This window comes from Pelobates fuscus, chromosome 7 (genome assembly GCF_036172605.1).
Source record: "Pelobates fuscus isolate aPelFus1 chromosome 7, aPelFus1.pri, whole genome shotgun sequence".
In the NCBI taxonomy this organism is placed as follows: domain Eukaryota; kingdom Metazoa; phylum Chordata; class Amphibia; order Anura; family Pelobatidae; genus Pelobates; species Pelobates fuscus.
The window spans coordinates 142,114,902-142,134,054 of record NC_086323.1 but is presented as its reverse complement, the minus strand read 5'-3'; the positions used below and the strand labels follow the sequence as shown (position 1 = coordinate 142,134,054).

General features: G+C 39.6%; 1 protein-coding gene across 1 annotated transcript in view; it reads left to right on the top strand.

The window, feature by feature from the left end:
• The window catches only part of IL17RE (interleukin 17 receptor E), a 101,098-nt gene extending 89,681 nt beyond the window's left edge, over positions 1–11,417 (top strand). The window contains exons 14-16 of the mRNA XM_063428147.1: positions 3,720–3,771; positions 6,983–7,090; positions 9,491–11,417. Of these exons, the coding sequence (XP_063284217.1) occupies positions 3,720–3,771; positions 6,983–7,090; positions 9,491–10,125 (795 nt within the window). The 3' untranslated portion in view covers positions 10,126–11,417. The remainder of the gene's footprint in view (positions 1–3,719; positions 3,772–6,982; positions 7,091–9,490) is intronic.
• The last annotated feature ends 7,736 nt before the right edge of the window (positions 11,418–19,153 follow it).

Below are 19,153 nucleotides of genomic sequence, written 5' to 3'. Positions count from 1 at the left end.
AGAATTTTGAGAGACGGATTTAATGAGCCTATGCTTCCATTTGGGGTATTATAACAGTTTGACTGTTCAAAAAACCCCCACAAAGGCCTACCATTTGTAAAAGTAGACACTCCAGGGTATCTCATAAGGTGCATATTGTGCCTTAACATGCCCCCATTTTTTTACCATTACATGCCAAAGTATGTGGTAAAAAATAATTTTGTGCATTTTTTACATACGGATTGCATTTTTGCTGGGCATTTTGTATATTTCATATGTGCCACTAAGTTCAAAACCTCCAAATTATGCTCAGCTAAGTCTTCTGAGTAAAAAGACATCCCCAATGAATGTCTTTGGCACTATTTTGTGAAGCTACAGTGCCATATTGGAGACCAAGCCATATCAGTTTTTACAGAACTTTGGATTTTGACGCTGGGCCTATGTGCAATTTCCAAGCATCTTCGCAGGTTTTAAATTCAAACTACCCCACAAAGGCCTACCATTTCTTAAAGTAGACACCCCAGGGTATTTCAAAAGGCATATTTTGAACCTTAGCGTGGGATAATTTTTCCGCTAGCTTGTACCAGGTGTAGTGGTAATAAGCGTTTTTCTGCCTTTTTGACACACAAAGTGAGTTTGCACAGTATATTTTGCAAACCTTATGTGTGCTACGACTGTATAATACTTCATATGTTGCTCAGCTATGTCAGCTGAGTACAAAAATACCCCCGTATGTACCTTTGCCAGGTATATGTGGACATCAGAGGGGCACATTTGGGACATAGTCATTCCAGTTTTTTTCAAACTTTACATTTTTACGCTGTGCCCATGTCCCATTTTAGAGTATTTTACCAGGCTATATAATCCAAATACCCCACAAAGGCATACCATTTCTTAAAGAAGACATCCCAGGGTATTTCAAAAGGCATATTTTGAACCTTAGCGTGGGATCATTTTTCCGCTAGCTTGTACCAGGTGTAGTGGTAATAAGCGTTTTTTCTGCCTTTTTGACACACAAAGTGAGTTTGCACAGTATATTTTGCAAACCTTAGGTGTACCACCACTCTATAATACTTTATATGTTGCTCAGCTATGTCGGCTGAGTACAAAAATACCCCCGTATTTACCTTTGCCAGGTAAATGTGGACATCGGAGGGGCACATTTGGGACACAGCCATTCCATTTTTTTCAAACTTTACATTTTTACGCTGTGCCCATGTCCCATTTTAGAGTATTTTACCAGGCTATATAATCCAAATACCCCATAAAGCCATACCATTTCTTAAAGAAGACATCCCAGGGTATTTCAAAAGGCATATTTTGAACCTTAGCGTGGGATCATTTTTCCGCTAGCTTGTACCAGGTGTAGTGGTAATAAGCGTTTTTTCTGCCTTTTTGACACACAAAGTGAGTTTGCACAGTATATTTTGCAAACCTTAGGTGTACCACCACTCTATAGTACTTTATATGTTGCTTAGCTATGTCGGCTGAGTACAAAAATACCCCCGTATTTACCTTTGCCAGGTAAATGTGGACATCGGAGGGGCACATTTGGGACACAGCCATTCCATTTTTTTCAAACTTTACATTTTTACGCTGTGCCCATGTCCCATTTTAGAGTATTTTACCAGGCTATATAATCCAAATACCCCATAAAGCCATACCATTTCTTAAAGAAGACATCCCAGGGTATTTCAAAAGGCATATTTTGAACCTTAGCGTGGGATAATTTTTCCGCTAGCTTGTACCAGGTGTAGTGGTAATGAGCGTTATTAAATGTATTTTTTAACTTTTTTTTTACTTTTTTTACTTTTTAAAACTATTTTTTAAACTTTTGTTATGCTTATTAATTTTTTTAAAGTTTCTTAAACTTTCGTAAAACTTTTTTTACAGATTTAACATTTTTCTAAGCTTTTTTTTTACCGTTAACCCCTAACTAGCAGTAAGCAGCACTAACAGTAAATTCCCCATTTTCCCATAACTCCCACCCACCCCAGCTAGCAAAATATTTAATTATACAATATTTAAATTAGTTAATTAAATAAATGTAACCCCTGAGGGTTAAAAAAATAAATAAAAGTTAATCGTCAGGGGTTAAAAAAAATTAGATCACAGTATAATACTGTGATCTGTATTTTGATCACTGTAGGCAGTGATCGACTGGCAGGGAAGGGGTTAATTTTTATTTGGACTGGGTAAAGGGTTTATTTTTTTAAATTTTTTACTTAAACGTTATTAAAACTTTTTTTTTAACTTAATTTTTTAACTTTTTAAAGCTTATTTTAAAACTTTTTTAACGTTAACCCCTAGTTAGCCTAACACTAAATCCCCCAATTCCCCACTAACTTCCACCCTCCCCAGCTAGCTAAATTTATAATTTTAAAATATTTAAACTAATTAATAAAATAAATTTAACCCCTGAGGGTTAAAAAAAAAATAAAAAAAAATTAACCCTCAGGGGTTAAAAAAAAAAAATCAGATCATATTAAAATGTAATCCCTGCCAATTGATCACTGTAGTCAGTGATCAATTGGCAGGGAAGGGGTTAATTTTTTATTAAAATGGGTAAAGGGGGGTGGGATTTTAAATTTACTTTTTTTACACTAGGGGGCAGGATCAGCACTGATCCGTCTCCCTGAACTTCACAGTGAACCCGGAAGTGCAGGGAGGCGGAAGGTAAGTATACACAGCACATGTGCTCGCTCTGACATGCTGTCAGAGCGGGTACATGTGCTGGGGCAGCCGGATTCGGTGCTCCCGGTCTGCCTCTAATACAGAGGCAGACCGGGAGCACCATTAACCCCACGATCGCCGCGATTGCGGCGATCTGGGGTTAATTTTACCGCGTGACGGACGAGGTCCGTCACCCGTCGTTAAGGGTATTCCCTTGATGACGGACCTCGTCCGTCACCCGTCCTGAAGGGGTTAAAGTAGGTTGACAATAATGAGAATCTCCCCAGCACCCACAGACTGCCTGTCTGTTGTCTTAAACATCTGCATCACCCACATGTCTCACTACCTCAGGAGAGGGCATGACAGCAAGGGGACATGACACTAACCGCACCACTCATTAGTGGACCAAACCACAGGGCGACATCTACTACTTCTCCCCCGCCCCCCGAGCTCAGGGATACAGAGATAGGCATGTCCTCTAGACACCTCCAACACCTTACACACTCGACTTACCCTTATAGAGTTAAAATGCCAACGTTATATATGTTAGTTACAGCCACTGTATATTCTTGTATACCTTTAAAAAAAATGGGCACAATATATGTATTACCTTTGCGCATTTTGAATTGTACGACTGTATACTGTTACCTAAGCAACTGTTGGACCTTATGCTCGCAAAAAAAAAAACATCTGCATCACAAGTATGAGTCCATCCAACCTGAACAGCAGTGAACAATGGATGCCATCTTCAGACTGATAGTAACATTACCAGTAAATTCAGCAGTTACGCAGCAGTTATAGTGCTTTGCGTGTGTTGTCAACTTTGCAATTCATGGTTCTGTTTCCTACCATGTCTGATTTCATTGTTAAATCCATACACTATTTTGTAAGTTGGAAAAAAAGGAATAATCATTTTTCAAAAACAATAAAAATAAATAATGTTTATATGTTGCCATTATAGGTAAAAATCTGAACATTTTTTTTTCCCTGTAAATTCTATACATTAACAGCCAGATATATAATTCTGCTCTGATATCTCCATTAATGCCGTTTTCATGATATTTCAGGTGTGGCGTTCTGATGTCCGGTTTTCACACAAATATCTGTTTTGCCCAGACTGTAAGTGTTTTTCACTGTCCTTGTATTAGTATTATTATATTTTAATATTGACATGATTTATGATTTGGGGGGGGGGGGATTTGTGAGGATTTATGAAAAACCTCCCCTTAACGATTGAATGTAATCATATAGACTAGAGATACAGAAAATAAGGATATATACAGGGAGTGCAGAATTATTAGGCAAGTTGTATTTTTGAGGAATAATTTTATTATTGAACAACAACCATGTTCTCAATGAACCCAAAAAACTCATTAATATCAAAGCTGAATATTTTTGGAAGTAGTTTTTAGTTTGTTTTTAGTTATAGGGGGATATCTGTGTGTGCAGGTGACTATTACTGTGCATAATTATTAGGCAACTTAACAAAAAACAAATATATACCCATTTCAATTATTTATTTTTACCAGTGAAACCAATATAACATCTCAACATTCACAAATATACATTTCTGACATTCAAAAACAAAACAAAAACAAATCAGTGACCAATATAGCCACCTTTCTTTGCAAGGACACTCAAAAGCCTGCCATCCATGGATTCTGTCAGTGTTTTGATCTGTTCACCATCAACATTGCATGCAGCAGCAACCACAGCCTCCCAGACACTGTTCAGAGAGGTGTACTGTTTTCCCTCCTTGTAAATCTCACATTTGATGATGGACCACAGGTTCTCAATGGGGTTCAGATCAGGTGAACAAGGAGGCCATGTCATTAGATTTTCTTCTTTTATACCCTTTCTTGCCAGCCACGCTGTGGAGTACTTGGACGCGTGTGATGGAGCATTGTCCTGCATGAAAACCATGTTTTTCTTGAAGGATGCAGACTTCTTCCTGTACCACTGCTTGAAGAAGGTGTCTTCCAGAAACTGGCAGTAGGACTGGGAGTTGAGCTTGACTCCATCCTCAACCCGAAAAGGCCCCACAAGCTCATCTTTGATGATACCAGCCCAAACCAGTACTCCACCTCCACCTTGCTGGCGTCTGAGTCGGACTGGAGCTCTCTGCCCTTTACCAATCCATCCATCTGGCCCATCAAGACTCACTCTCATTTCATCAGTCCATAAAACCTTAGAAAAATCAGTCTTGAGATATTTCTTGGCCCAGTCTTGACGTTTCAGCTTGCGTGTCTTGTTCAGTGGTGGTCGTCTTTCAGCCTTTCTTACCTTGGCCATGTCTCTGAGTATTGCACACCTTGTGCTTTTGGGCACTCCAGTGATGTTGCAGCTCTGAAATATGGCCAAACTGGTGGCAAGTGGCATCTTGGCAGCTGCATGCTTTGGTTTCTCCACACGCTTCTTGCGACCCTGTTGACTATTTTGAATGAAACGCTTGATTGTTCGATGATCACGCTTCAGAAGCTTTGCAATTTTAAGAGTGCTGCATCCCTCTGCAAGATATCTCACTATTTTTGACTTTTCTGAGCCTGTCAAGTCCTTCTTTTGACCCATTTTGCCAAAGGAAAGGAAGTTGCCTAATAATTATGCACACCTGATATAGGGTGTTGATGTCATTAGACCACACCCCTTCTCATTACAGAGATGCACATCACCTAATATGCTTAATTGGTAGTAGGCTATCGAGCCTATACAGCTTGGAGTAAGACAACATGCATAAAGAGGATGATGTGGTCAAAATACTCATTTGCCTAATAATTCTGCACACCCTGTAGATATATGGGAGGTGGGGAAGGGTGCAAATGAGTATATGAAAAAGATCCCCCACCCCTGATATCATCTGCGGTAAAAATAGCCTTTATACCCCCAGCTGCTGTAGACTTCCCATTATTCTTTGATAAGAGTTGTCGCATATGTTTCCCATAGTGTGCGCCTGGGCAGGTACCAGTTTTGATTGATTGGTTGAAGCAAGAAGTGGTATAAACAGAACACTGGTTTGCCTAGTAAAAAGTGGGCCATATATTTGTAATGCATTATATCAATATTGTAATGAATAAATATCGGCAAGACAAATTAAAAAAAGCTGAAAGAAATTACTCACTGCGGGCACACCCTTCCAACATTAAGGAGTGTCTTATTTAGTTTTTTTGGTGACATTTGTCAAGCAGAGGATTATGAGATAATTAGTTAAGTAGTAAAGATAAGTATCCACAAAGTGCAGTTTCAGTTATCAGGAAGGATGACTGGAGTTGCTCAGTAAACTGATAACAGCTGTGCTGAGGCTGATAGCACTTTATTAAGATGCCAGTATCAACTGAGATGCAAACTGTGGTGTGTGCATGCTGCATGCACAATGAGAATGAAAGTGAAACTGGCAAGTGAGCTGGCAGTCTGAGCAGTCTTATAACGGCAGTGATTTTTACAAATAATGGTTGCTATAGCCCTCTTTGAGAAAAGGAGTGGGTTCCGGGTGCTTTAACCCCTTAAGGACCAAACTTCTGGAATAAAAGGGAATCATGACATGTCACACATGTCATGTGTCCTTAAGGGGTTAAACAACATACACTTTGCAATGATGCAGCGTGCTTATAATACGTAGGCTGACCTTTTAATTCCAATATTCCTAGACCATTTAACCCTACTTACAATGTTAACCTCATAGAATTCATCTTGTCAGCCGCTGTGTTCAGTTTACACCAGAAGCAAGTGGGCAGCTGTCTTCTAAAATATGGATTGTAACAAGTGCAGTTAGAACTACAATATACCCTTCTGCAATGCCTTCCATGGATGATTCAGTGCGAGATAATAGCGAGATCATCCTTTCCCCTACCTGTTAGCTGCATTATTAGTGAATGCATGTGCTGGATATAACCTCATACATGTCTCCATTTACTTCTACACTTTATACCATGTAAGAAGAGGGGGAAATTTGGTCTGTGCTTGCTCATTCTATACCATTGCATGCCTCATTCTATTCAGGTCAGGGGCCACATATGGCAGTGAGGAGCCTGATTAGTATGGACTCATACATATATTTCTGTTAAGGCCAAATACTGGGAAGGGTGTATTCAGCTTTCAGTAACATTTGAGTTTGTCCTTGGATCTGGATGTTATTATTACCTAACTCAGTGGTTGTCATTTTATGAATCGCAGAAAAATGGAAAAGGGGAAATTGCCAGAAATCCGATTTGCTGGAGTACTTACCCCTGAGTGAATCACTTCTCTGGTGCTAGGCCCACATCATTGCAAACCAGTTTATACATACATGGTGTATTACATGTCTATAGCTTTATCTCTATTTATTTGTTTCTTGCAGTTTCCCACAAACATCTGGGCCTGGTGTCTATTGGCGCGATGCTGGCGGTTTCCATATTGATCGTACTTCTATTCCTGGCCTACCAAAGGATCTGGAAAATATTTACAGGTGAGAAAAAATATCTAGTGATTCTATCACACTCATCTTCACCTCGTGCAAGCTGGTTACTAAAAACAAACCTAGATAGATATTTCCAAAAGGTAACAAGGTGTGAGCCATTTACTGCAGGGTGGCGACATCACCTGTCATTTGAAATACTTTATTGCAGACATTCCCTGTGCAGGTATTTGATTTATGTCACTCAGTTTTTAGCAGATGTCTCCAAATAACATTGTTGTTGATAGCAAGTTCCCCGTCTGCCTGGGGCATGGATTTATAGCTCTGCAACGGCCACAGTTAATAATCATAAACACATTTTCAAAGAATCTTCGCATTCAGATAACAAAACAATATTATCCTTGTTGTATTGCAATGACATATGCATAGCTTATGACCATTAAATTGACTGTTCCTGCAGTAATCAGTGATTGAGAATGGATGGATCCATTGGATTCTTGGAAAGATCTCCATCTAGTGGTCTGCAATAGAAGCAATGCTGAGACTAATTTGTTCAAATTGTATCCACTCAATTTGACAAAGACACTGTGGTGTCAAAGCATTGCCAGGTCACTTGTATAATAACTGAATAACACTCTGCGAACACAGTTGGGTGTCAGCATTGGTTCCCACCTTACAGTAGTAGTTATGTGCTGCTAATTCTTAACTCTCTCTATTTTCCAGTTATAGTAGCAATTGCACGTGTCAATTTGACATTAAAAAGCACAGACTCTGCCTATTTCATAGTAAATCAAGCACCTCCCTTTATCCAGTATGGGTACAATTAGACTGCACCTCCGGGAGCAACCACACTGACAAACGTGCAAATATCCCTGCTTCAAAAGCAGCACAATTGCGACAAACTTAAAACACAATAAATAAACATAGTAGTGAGACTTCAAAGTGAATTGCAAATTCAAGGCCAAAGTAGACAAACGGAAAGTATAGATGGCTAAGAAAATGTTTCCGGGTGGAAAAATTCTGCAAATAATTTAGTGACACAAATCAAATAACTGCATAGGGAATGTCTTCAACAAACCATTAAAAATGACAGGTGACATTGTGATCCTGCAGTACATGGCTCACACCTTGTCACCTTTTGGAAATATCTACCTATATTTGTTTTATTTTGACCTCAGATTTGTAATTCTCTCTGCATTCACTTTGAACTCTCACCTTAGTGAATAACCCTGAAAGGTATCTCCTCCACCCAAACAATGATTCTTATATTTAAAAAGTACAATAGAAGTGGGTGTAAGAAAAATTGCATAAATTTGTTGTTATTGATTGGTAACCTGTCTGTGTGTATTCATGCTGGTACATCTTGATACATTGATTTTGAGTTGCAATTCTAATCATTATTTGTATAACTTCCCCATTTGTGGAAAAGGGGGGCAGTATCAATCTTGTAGAAGAGCGCGTGTGATTTAAACGTAGGCAAAAGCTGTACGAGTGAAGATGTGTTGGTTGTTTAGAGATTGGCTGAGATTTACGGAAAGCAAATACTGTGGCATCCTCTATTGGCAGTAGACTGTGCCAAACTAAAAATGAAAACATAATGTTACCCCTTGCAGTTAAGTGGGATTAGCTCCATAAAAAGGTGACCATGCATAGTACAAAACTATAAATCATGTAATTGTGATTATAAACATCTGTAGCTACGATTGATTATTTTATCAATACTGAAACGGTTTACGCTGGTTAATAGATACGAGAAAAAAAATGAATATTAACTAATTTGAAGGATACATTTACAGAGTTACTTACTAAAGTAAGAATTTAAAGGGAATTTCAGAGTAACTGAATAGAAAGCATAACTGACTTAGAGATTTTTTCCAGTTTGCCTATTTTAACCTTAAATTTGAAATTCAATTTAAATTCTCAATTTATTAAAAAACCCAGTGTGTTTTTACTTGCTTAAAAGTATCTCATGGAGCATACATGCGGTTACATAATCATGTCTTACTGCTTATAAAAAAAAAAACAATATGTATATAGTGTGCGCATAAAGTGTAATGTAAACATTTCAAACTATTAAATACTATCATGGCAGGTTCTTATAATATAGTATTATATTCAGTATAATTATATTGTTTGCTAGTTCCCTGGATATACTTGAAAACAAGGCCGATTTTAATGTATTCTTGGCAAAACATTTTTAAAATCAAATCAGGTTAAAAGTTCTTTATTGTATTAAGTGAGAATCGGAAAACTGAGGTAAAAATGGTCTTAGCTGAAATAATTCTCCAATGCAGCCATAGCCACAACTTTAGTGAATCATCCTCACAGATTGAAGAGCAATAAATGAGCTCTGAAATCCATCTAATTTGGTATATTTTTTGATTTCCAGGATCTAATTTATACTACTTACTTAAAGAACTTCACCGTTTTCCATTACTTCTTTCCTTATAGCTCCACTTTGGAGAAGAACCGTGCTACTGGTGTATTCTCCAGATTCTCCCGAGTACAAAATTCTAATTTGTGCCTTTGCCGATTTCCTGCAAAGTGTCCTTGGCTGCGAGGTCATCTTGGACCTGTGGGACATGAATACAGTCAGTCAAATTGGAATGGTGCCATGGTTTTATCAAAAAAGGAAACTGGTGAGCCAAAGGAAAGGGAGTGTCATCCTTGTTTGGACGAAAAGAAGCAAGTCTATGTATGAACAATGGAGAAACAGAGGTTTTGCAGCCTATGGGTGGACAGATCCAACAAACCTGTTTGGTGCAGCTATGGCGTGCCTGCAGCATGACTTGGAGAAAGAGGAGAAGAAGGAAATTCTAAATAATTACAATGTGGTTTACTTTGAAGGACTTTGCGAAAAACAGGATATTCCCATTAATTTAAAGAAGCTCTCCAGGTTTCGCCTATTGAAGGACTTTTACAGACTGGTTAGCAAATTGCAGGACACCACCTGCCTGTCACCACATTGTCTGATAAAGGCAGTGGCCAAGTACTTAATGAAGAAGTTAATAAGCTCAGAGAACACCATGAAACTCAAGAAACACGTGGAACTATGCAGGCAGAAACTTCACGAAGGAGTTGGTTAATAGGGAACACACTTTTTACCAGATTTGTTGTACACAGTAATAGAGTATTTTATGGCTGGGCTCCTGTAACATATACTGTCTACATGTTTAGAGTGCCACAGGAGAGGAGTCCATGTCTAAGTCCGTTCCAGTTCTACACGTGCCTACCTACAAAGTCATTAATATAATTTCTTTGATTTCAGGGATGACAGAGAAATCTCCTGGGATGTAGTCCACCACTTTAGCTCTGCTCCAAACAGCCTATTCACACCGTCCTCCTGGGTTACATATTATGCGGATACTTGGGCACGTGGTGCATTCTCCTCCAGCATTTTTGGAAAATCCTGCTGCTGAATTTTTATTTTATAAAACTAGTACACAGGGATATTTTATCATCAGAAGTGGAAAAACTGCAGTGGGACACTTTCCCTCCGTTTTACTGTGGTCATGCAGTTTGGTTTATCCAGTTGAAAGTTTGTGTTGTTGTTTTTGAGTTTAAATTATGTGGGATATGGAGTGTTGGTATGAAGAATATTTAGACGTTTTAGCGTTGAATTGGAAATGAACCATGTGCTAGCCACAGATAATGAAAGGTTTGACTTCAGAGTCAATTGATATAGTCAAATGGTTAAGAAGATTTAGGAATTTCAGATATTGGATATATTTGGAAACAATATATTGCCCAAGAAATATGAATGTTTGAGTCTGAGTTTTCATTGTGCTTTTGTTGCAACACAGTTTAACTTCAGTTCTCTTTTTATTTTTTTATTTTTCATAACAAGATCATTGTGTTACATCTTCATTTAAATAAATGATGCACAGTAAGTCATGTGCAACTTCTCTTTTCATTAAACAATGTATTGACTGTTGCATAAAGCATTTTGTTAGAGCAGACATGTTTATTAAGTTTTAGAAGAAAAATGGCAACATACGTATGAATAAGGCAGACAATGGTGTTACCAGTCTTTGGTAAACTCACCTGTAAAACTTTCACAATATAAAGAGTGTAAATGAATTAAAGCTCCATAAATGGAAAATAAGGAGGGAAGAAACTGGAGCGTGGAGAAAATGAGGAACCCAAGAAACAATAGACAAATACTGGCAAATGCATAAAGGGGAGAATTTGTGAAAAGAAAGGGGGTGTTGAGTAGGGGGAGGAAAAGTTTAATTAAATAAGGGATGGTGTGCAGAAATCAGAAGAAGAAATCAGGCCTTTCCCCCACTTTATTGAAAACCATCCATTCATGCTGGATTTAAAGTACATGGGGAGCACACTATAACAAACCAATGGAGAATAAAAAACTTTGGAAGACCTTTAACCCCTTAAGGACACATGACATGTGTGACATGCCATGATTCCCTTTTATTCCAGAAGTTTGGTCCTTAAGGGGTTAAAGTCTTTTTTACAACTGTTGACAATATATACAAAGGAACTCTTGCATTTCTGTTGGTGACGGTTCCTGTTTTACTCATTATATAAATTCTACTGAAGTATTTATATGTATAAGGATATACAAGGGAAGTAAGTAAAACAGTCACCCCTTAAGGACACCACTGAAATAAAAGGGAATCATGGCAGAATATTTCCGTCATGTGTCCTTGAGGGGTGTTTAAAAAACAAAAAACAAAAAAACAAAAACTGTTAGTGCAATTGATGTCATTTTGCCTTTTTTTAATGTTATTTTGTATTGGATGATTCAAATTTTTTATTTATTTAAAAAAATGTAATTAAATCCTGACCAAGAGCTGATGTGGTTTTGTATTTCTTATTTATAAGACTCATCACAAGCATCATCACACGTGTTTCAAATCAGTATAAAAAATGATGAAATAATTTCTGTAGAATGCTACATTTACAAACAGAAGTACGATTACTCTCAAAAGAGAGGGGGGGAGGGAAGGGATAATCTAAGCAACATAAGCTCTTTATTTCATTGAAGTGGTTATGGTACCTGGACTCCTCTGGCACTGGTTCTTTGTTCAGTGTTAAATCGTTTTGCAATCAATAAGTCCAAGCACCATTAGGAAGCAGTGATTCACAGACAGTGTCAGCTGAATGCTCTCAGTCTATTACTGTTGCCCAGTATACCATTGCTGGTATAACTTGGTACATTCTGCATTAGCCATACCTACAGTGTGGGAGCCCCAGTGTTCTCATTTAATGTTAAACTGTTGGAGAATGACTTTACATGAGAGGTATTGCCTGTGGTCTAAATATCCTTCAGAACTCTTCTAGCAGCTAATGCTTTTCATCGTAGCAGTTTATTTTTATGCAGACCTTCCAAAGTTCTGGACAAAAGATATACAGAGGGATTTCGTTTTGAAATACTGATTTGAGGAGAGAATTTATTGTTTTCCAGTATGACTATGCTTTTGGGCGTAACCACCACATGTTAATGTAGGTTGCTGATTTGGCCGCAGTGTATCTAATATATGTCTGTAGTGGGTTTACCCATTCCATACAGCCTAACTGGAATAGTTCATAGAATGTTATGGAGAATATTAAATTAAATGCTGTAATGCATCATTTGGACTTTAAAGAGGCCCCTGGGGCACAGAAATCAGAAGTTTGAAAAAAATCATGTTTCCACAACTATTCAAGAGTTGCATATTGGAAATCTGCAGGTACCCTTCGCAACGGACACTGTTTTAAACACAGCTTTTGTAAGCATGGGCTATGATCTAAAAGATCAGTGATCAGAAACGAGCCATGGACTGCAGTTCTGACCTTGTGAGTCTCATCAGCACGGAGCACATTTGCCTTATAGTTCCCAGTCCACTGCCTCTACATATCTAATACCCATCTAATATCCAAGACCTCTCTCCTATATAAATCGTAAAGGGCCCAAATTTAAGAAAGAGGACTAATTGTCTTGTTGATGCAAGTAATGCAGTAAATATTCTAAAATAAATGAAAATAGTGGTGAGCAGGGCCCAACCAGAAAAGTCCAAAACAACGGCATGCAGGGAGCATCAGTGAGCGTAAAGCATAATTATTTAAATAATATTACAGTGTTGTCTGTTGAGTTTATATTACACAGACCTCTGTAAAAACCTTGACTACCAAAATAATGTATACATTGATAAAAGTGTGTTTCTATACCCTAGAGTCATGTATATGTTTTGATTCATTTGCAATAGGAATATGCATACTGCAAGAGAGCAAGGAGAGTGTGTGAGTATGTATTTTTAAAGAGACAATATGGCATTTGCTTTCTGGATAAATGCTACAATCCTCTAACATAATGTAAAATGATTCTTTTTTTTTTTTTAATTCTTTATTTTTGTGTGCCGAGTAACAAGAAGTACAGTTGCCATATGCAATAGCGAACATTCGAGTGGAAATCAACATCAGATTCTTAATACATATGTTGTGATTTGGCACCTTTTTTATATATGTGAAACGATTATGAAATCCTAGGCAGTGGGTTGGTGGTGCAATCCGTCGTGGGTATTCAGGTTTATATGAATAGAGTGGTTGTTGTGTGTGCGGTTGGTCCCCTTCATGGATCTGTAATGGTTACCAATAGATTGGGCAGTCAGTCAGTTTGTTCGTGTAGCAGCTTGTCAGGGAGTGTTTTATCTCAACGGAGGTGTCTGTTCTGTGGTCTGTGGGAGCTGCTCTTGAGGGGTGGTGACCCTAACCTAGGGGCTGTCGGGGGGGAAAGTTGCGCTCTGTGTTGTTGTGCGTGTGTTTGGTGCGCCAGGTTGCCTGCGCCTTCTCTGGCAAGCTCTTTGAGCGGCAATGGGCCAGACTTTTAACTTGCGGGCCATCAACATAGGAGTTTAGTAAAACATTAACTTGAGAGACAATTAACAGCTTTTAGCCTTTGAACAGGTTGGGTTGGGAGACTTCTACCCCCTTACCCGTCAGGTGGCCTGAGTGTCCACTCTCCGGGTCCTCGAAGTGAACGGCTCGATCGTCACTGGAGTAACGGTCTGGTTGTTCGTGGTTGGTAGACCTAGTTTTTGTAGTATCGCAGTGGTGTCTGTACCAGAGATTATTTTGTATGTGTTTCCTTGATGTGTGACCAGTAGGTGGCGTGGGTTTCCCCAACGATATGGTATTCCCGCTGAGCGTAACTGGTCAGTAAAATCGCTGAGGGTTTTCTCCATTGGAGAGTAGCTTTTGTTAGGTCTTGGTAGAAAGTCAATTGGGAGTCTTTGAATTTTAATGGCGTCTTGCCTTTGAGCGCTGACATTATGTGTCCCCAATCTTGTGGTAGGATGCAGCTGATTAATGTAAAATTTCTTTATTAACCCCTTAACGCTGTTACGGCGTTCTATGCCGTCCCGGCTTTAAAGGGCTTTAAAGCCGTTGCGGCGGCATAGAACGCCGTAACGGCTTTCTGCCCCAGGAGGAGAGATGTACTCACCTCCGCCGTGATCCTCTTCTGGAGGGCTGCCTCACAGCCCAGACAGCCCTCCCCCGGCAAATCAGGCCCCTGGGGGCCATGTGATCGCTCTCAAAGAGCGATCACATGGCCCCCTATAGCTGGCTATGGATCTGCCAGCAGGGGGACTGTCTAAAATATCAGACAGTCCCCCTGCTGGTAGGTAGTGTAAAAAAAAAATATTAGACAAGTGTAAAATTAAATTAAAAGTATTTTTATATATATATAATATATATATATATATATATTATATATAATATATATACATATTATATATATGTAATGTCATACAAAGTGTATTTTAATATTAGTATATATATATATATACGTATAATTACAATAATAAATAAATAAATAAAATAATCAAATAAATAAATAAAATATTGAAACAAAATTTAATATAAATTATATATTCATATGTAATTTCATTCTAACTGTATTTTGTTATTAATATATATATTGGTAACAAAATACACTGAGAATGACATTCTATATATATATATATAATACAAATAACCGCAAATATATATATATATAGATAAATACATATAATTACATAAAAGAGTACATTAGTATGCACGTAGAATTTAAATACCTATAAATGCATGTATATTAAAATTCTACGTGTATATTTAAATAATCTTTTAACATAATTATGTGATTTTATTAATTAAAATTTGATTGACATGCCTGACAACACAGGGAGAAAATGCAGAGAATTTAATTCGCAAGCACTATATTTGACCCTGTAACTCTCCAAGACACCATAAAACCTGTACATAGGGGGTACTGTTTTACTCGGGAGACTTCGCTGAACTCAAATATTTGTGTTTCAAACTGGTAAATTGTATTACAACGATATTTTAAGTAAAAGTGAAGTTTTTTGCATTTTTTTTACAAACGAAGGGCACTTTTATGGACTATATTATTGTTGTAATATGTTTTACTGTTTTAAAACACTAATATTTGTGTTTAGCGAAGTCTCCCGAGAATAACAGTACCCCCCATGTACAGGTTTTATGGTGTTTTGGAAAGTTAGAGAGTCACATATAAGGCTTGCATTTCAGTTTTTTGACATTGAAATTTGCCAGATTGGTTATGTTGCCTTTAAGAGCGTATGGTTGCCCAGGAATGAGAATTACCCCCATGATGGCATACCATTTGCAAAAGTAGACAACCCGAGGTATTGCAAGTGGGGTATGTCCAGTCTTTCTTAGTAGCCACTTAGTCACAAACACTGGCCAAATATTAGTTTTTTGCTTTTTTCACACAAAAACAAATATGAACGCTAACTTTGGCCAGTGTTTGTGACTAAGTGGCTACTAAAAAGACTAAACATACCCCACTTTCAATACCTTGGCTTGTCTACTTTTTCAAATGGTATGCCATTATGGGGGTAATTCTCATTCCTGGGCTACCACACCGTCTCAAATTTCAATTTGAAAATGGAACGTTCTATATTTGACCCTGTAACTTTCCAAAACACCATAAAACCTGTTAATGGGGGGTACTGTTGTACTCGTGAGACATCGCTGATTACAAATATGTGCATTTTTTTTGCAGTAAAACCTAACCGTATTATGACATTTACAGCTAAAATGTGAGGCGGAACTACAATTTTTTTTTTTTAATTAAAATTTCTCACAGTTTTTTTTATTTTATTCATAATAAATTATGTTTCATATATAAATATTTGATATGAAATGAAAGCCCTGTTTCTCCTGAACAAAATTATATATAATTAGTGTGGGCGCATAAAATATGAAAGAGGGAAACTACGGGTGAACAGACATATAGCGCAAATTCCAGTTTTTGTTTACGTTTTGTTTTGATCAGAACGTGTACTATTGACTCCGTCCTGAAGGGGTTAAGACAGGTAGAGTGCAAAAAAATTGGTCAGCAGATTGTTGAATAATGAATCACAACGAATAACTAACATTCCATAGATCCATACTAACGAAAGGTTCGTAAGGCAACGTAGTTTAATAAATTATAAGAACATCCCTTATTCCGTATTGCAAAACAAGCAGATGGGAATCCACATAATTGGAGAGATTGGCTAGACAGGGTTTGGAGCTTTAGAGGACCCCCAAAGAATACCATGCTAGGTATTGAAAAGTAGTATTAAGTTTTCCATGCAACCTATCAAGTACAAGAGGAAAGAATGGACACGATTTTGCAAATAAATACTTGGAGGTATAGCATTTATGGGGAATTGTGCCACATGAAGAAGAGTAGAAACTCAAAAAAGTCAAAATTTTATATACAATTTTTTTTTAATTTTCTGGACTGCCTATATCGGTTTTGTTCAAATTGTGGATGTGGCTACCAAGGATTAGGAAAGTAGACATGCTCCAGGGGTTATCCCTAATACATGCTCAAACTGCACTCCATTTCCTTCCTAATCCTGATTCCAGTGATGATGTCCCTTTGCCCTGGGTCGCGCTCTTTCTCTGCCATCTGCCAGTGTGTGCCGCGCATGCATTAGGACTTCACAGGAAAGCATTGACTCAGTGCTTTTCTATAGGGGATTAGAAAACTGTGGACATCCCCATGCAAAGCGTGAGGACGTCCAGCAGCATTTCACAGTGTCACACTCCATGAAACTGCAGGAAGTGCCTCTAGTGGCTTTCTAGTAGACAGCCACTAGAGACAGCCTAAGCACTGCAATGTAATTATTGCAATTTCTCTAAAACTGCAATGTTTTACACTGCAGGACTAAGGGGGGCGAGGACATTGCACCCAGACCACTTCAATGAGATAAAGTGCTCTGGGTGCCTATAGTGTCCCATCCAAAAATGAATACTCGAAGCACCAATACCACATAGTAGGGCCCTCCCAGTGTAAATAATCTAACCATTTAAGAATAGTTTGACAACTTACTTGGGACCTGCTGAGTGTCCGTCACGGCCTCCCCTGATGCCGGAAGCTCTTTGCAAGGAGCTTTCATTAGCTTCACTAAGCTAAGCGCCCTAGTGCAGGGCCGGCTCATTGGCTCAAGATTATCAGCTAAGCACTCAGCCAATGAGAACAGTTCTGCACCACCAGGCTTAGCTCTGTGCAGGAACGCCTGACTGTAGAAGTGACTGCAGCAGGAGGTAGGCAGACCCCAGGATGTCAAAACTGGGGAGAGGAGAGCACATTTGCTATTAAAACCTCTGCAGCATGCTTTAGTGGTTATGGTGCTTGAGCTGTTCTGTTAGAAAAGGGAGAAATGCAATGACAGATTCAGTTGTATGAATGTATCAATGTGAATTTCGGAGTCTTCATTTGACCAATATTTGTTATTAAAAATGCTAGCAATAGGGGGGGCGGAGCCTGACTGCCGGAGCGGACGGTCGCATGCCACCCGAGCTCTGGGCCCAAGACCGGGAAATCGCCTGACTACCCAGCCAAAACAAACTGTGTACCACCCCACTCACCTACTGGGCACTCGCAAACAGCTCGGGGACAGTGCGTGCGGTAAAATCCGCCGGCGGTCAGCAACTCCACGATGACGCAACCATGCGGCCTACGGGAGGCCAGAGCGGGGGGAGATGGCCGCTCTCCTTGCACTCCGGTCGACTGTGGAGCCCATAATAGCTCCCCCCCCCATGGACCAGCAGGGGTGTCATCCTGGTCCGCCATAAGGCGCAGAAATACTCACCCCGTCCTAGCCGGAGAGGCCCTGAAGAGTTACACTTCCACACGGAGGAAGCCAAGATGGCCGCCGAACCAAGGCCCATCTCACTCGAAACCCCCAAAACGAGGGCTACCCGGGGAGGACGGCATCGTCAAAGCCTTTAATGCATTCTGGGCTAAATATAGAGAACTAACCCTACAGAAAGAGGTACAGTGTGCCATGACAAAACCAACCCAAAGCAACATACGGACTGACAAGAAGTTAAGCCAGACAAACCTTAAACAAATCACAAAGAGGCTGGATGGAAAGCGGAGGCAACACGGCCAGCAGGGAGCCACTCGGAGCCTAACCTGGTCTCACCCACTGGACCAACCTCAGCCCACCACTCCTCATAGCACCCTGAGAAATACACCTAAAGCTCAGAGGCCTATCACCAAGCATGCAAGTCGCAGCGCAACACCACGAGACCACCTGGCCGGTCAGCACCACCGTCTACCCAAACACTCACCAAGAGACTCAGGAAAAACGCCATGGGGGAACAGCCACAAGCAGCAATCTAAGCCTACACCTCATTGCTATGGCCCTCTCGTGAATTGCAGGTCACGCCAAAATTGTCCAGCCAAGCACATTGTGCCCCAACGTAGCCCTCCGGCCCGAGTGGCCTGTTACTCTAGCCGTGGCTGGCACAAGACCTGCGACAGGTCTTCTTACTCCCCCCTCCCCCCTCTTCTTACTCCCCCCTCTCCCTCTTCTTACTTCCTCTTTTTACTCCCCCCCTCCCTTCTTACTCCCCCTCCCCCTCTTTTTACCCCCTCCTCTCTTCTTACTCCCCCCTCCTCTCTTCTTACCCCCCTCCCTCTCTCTTCTTACCCCCCTCCCTCTCTCTTCTTACCCCCTCCCTTTCGCTTCTTACCCCCCTCTCTTCTTACCCCCCTCCCTCTCTCTTCTTACCCCCCCTCCCTCTCTCTTCTTACCCCCCTCCCTTTCTCTTCTTATCCCCCTCCCTTTCTCTTCTTACCCCCCCTTTCTCTTC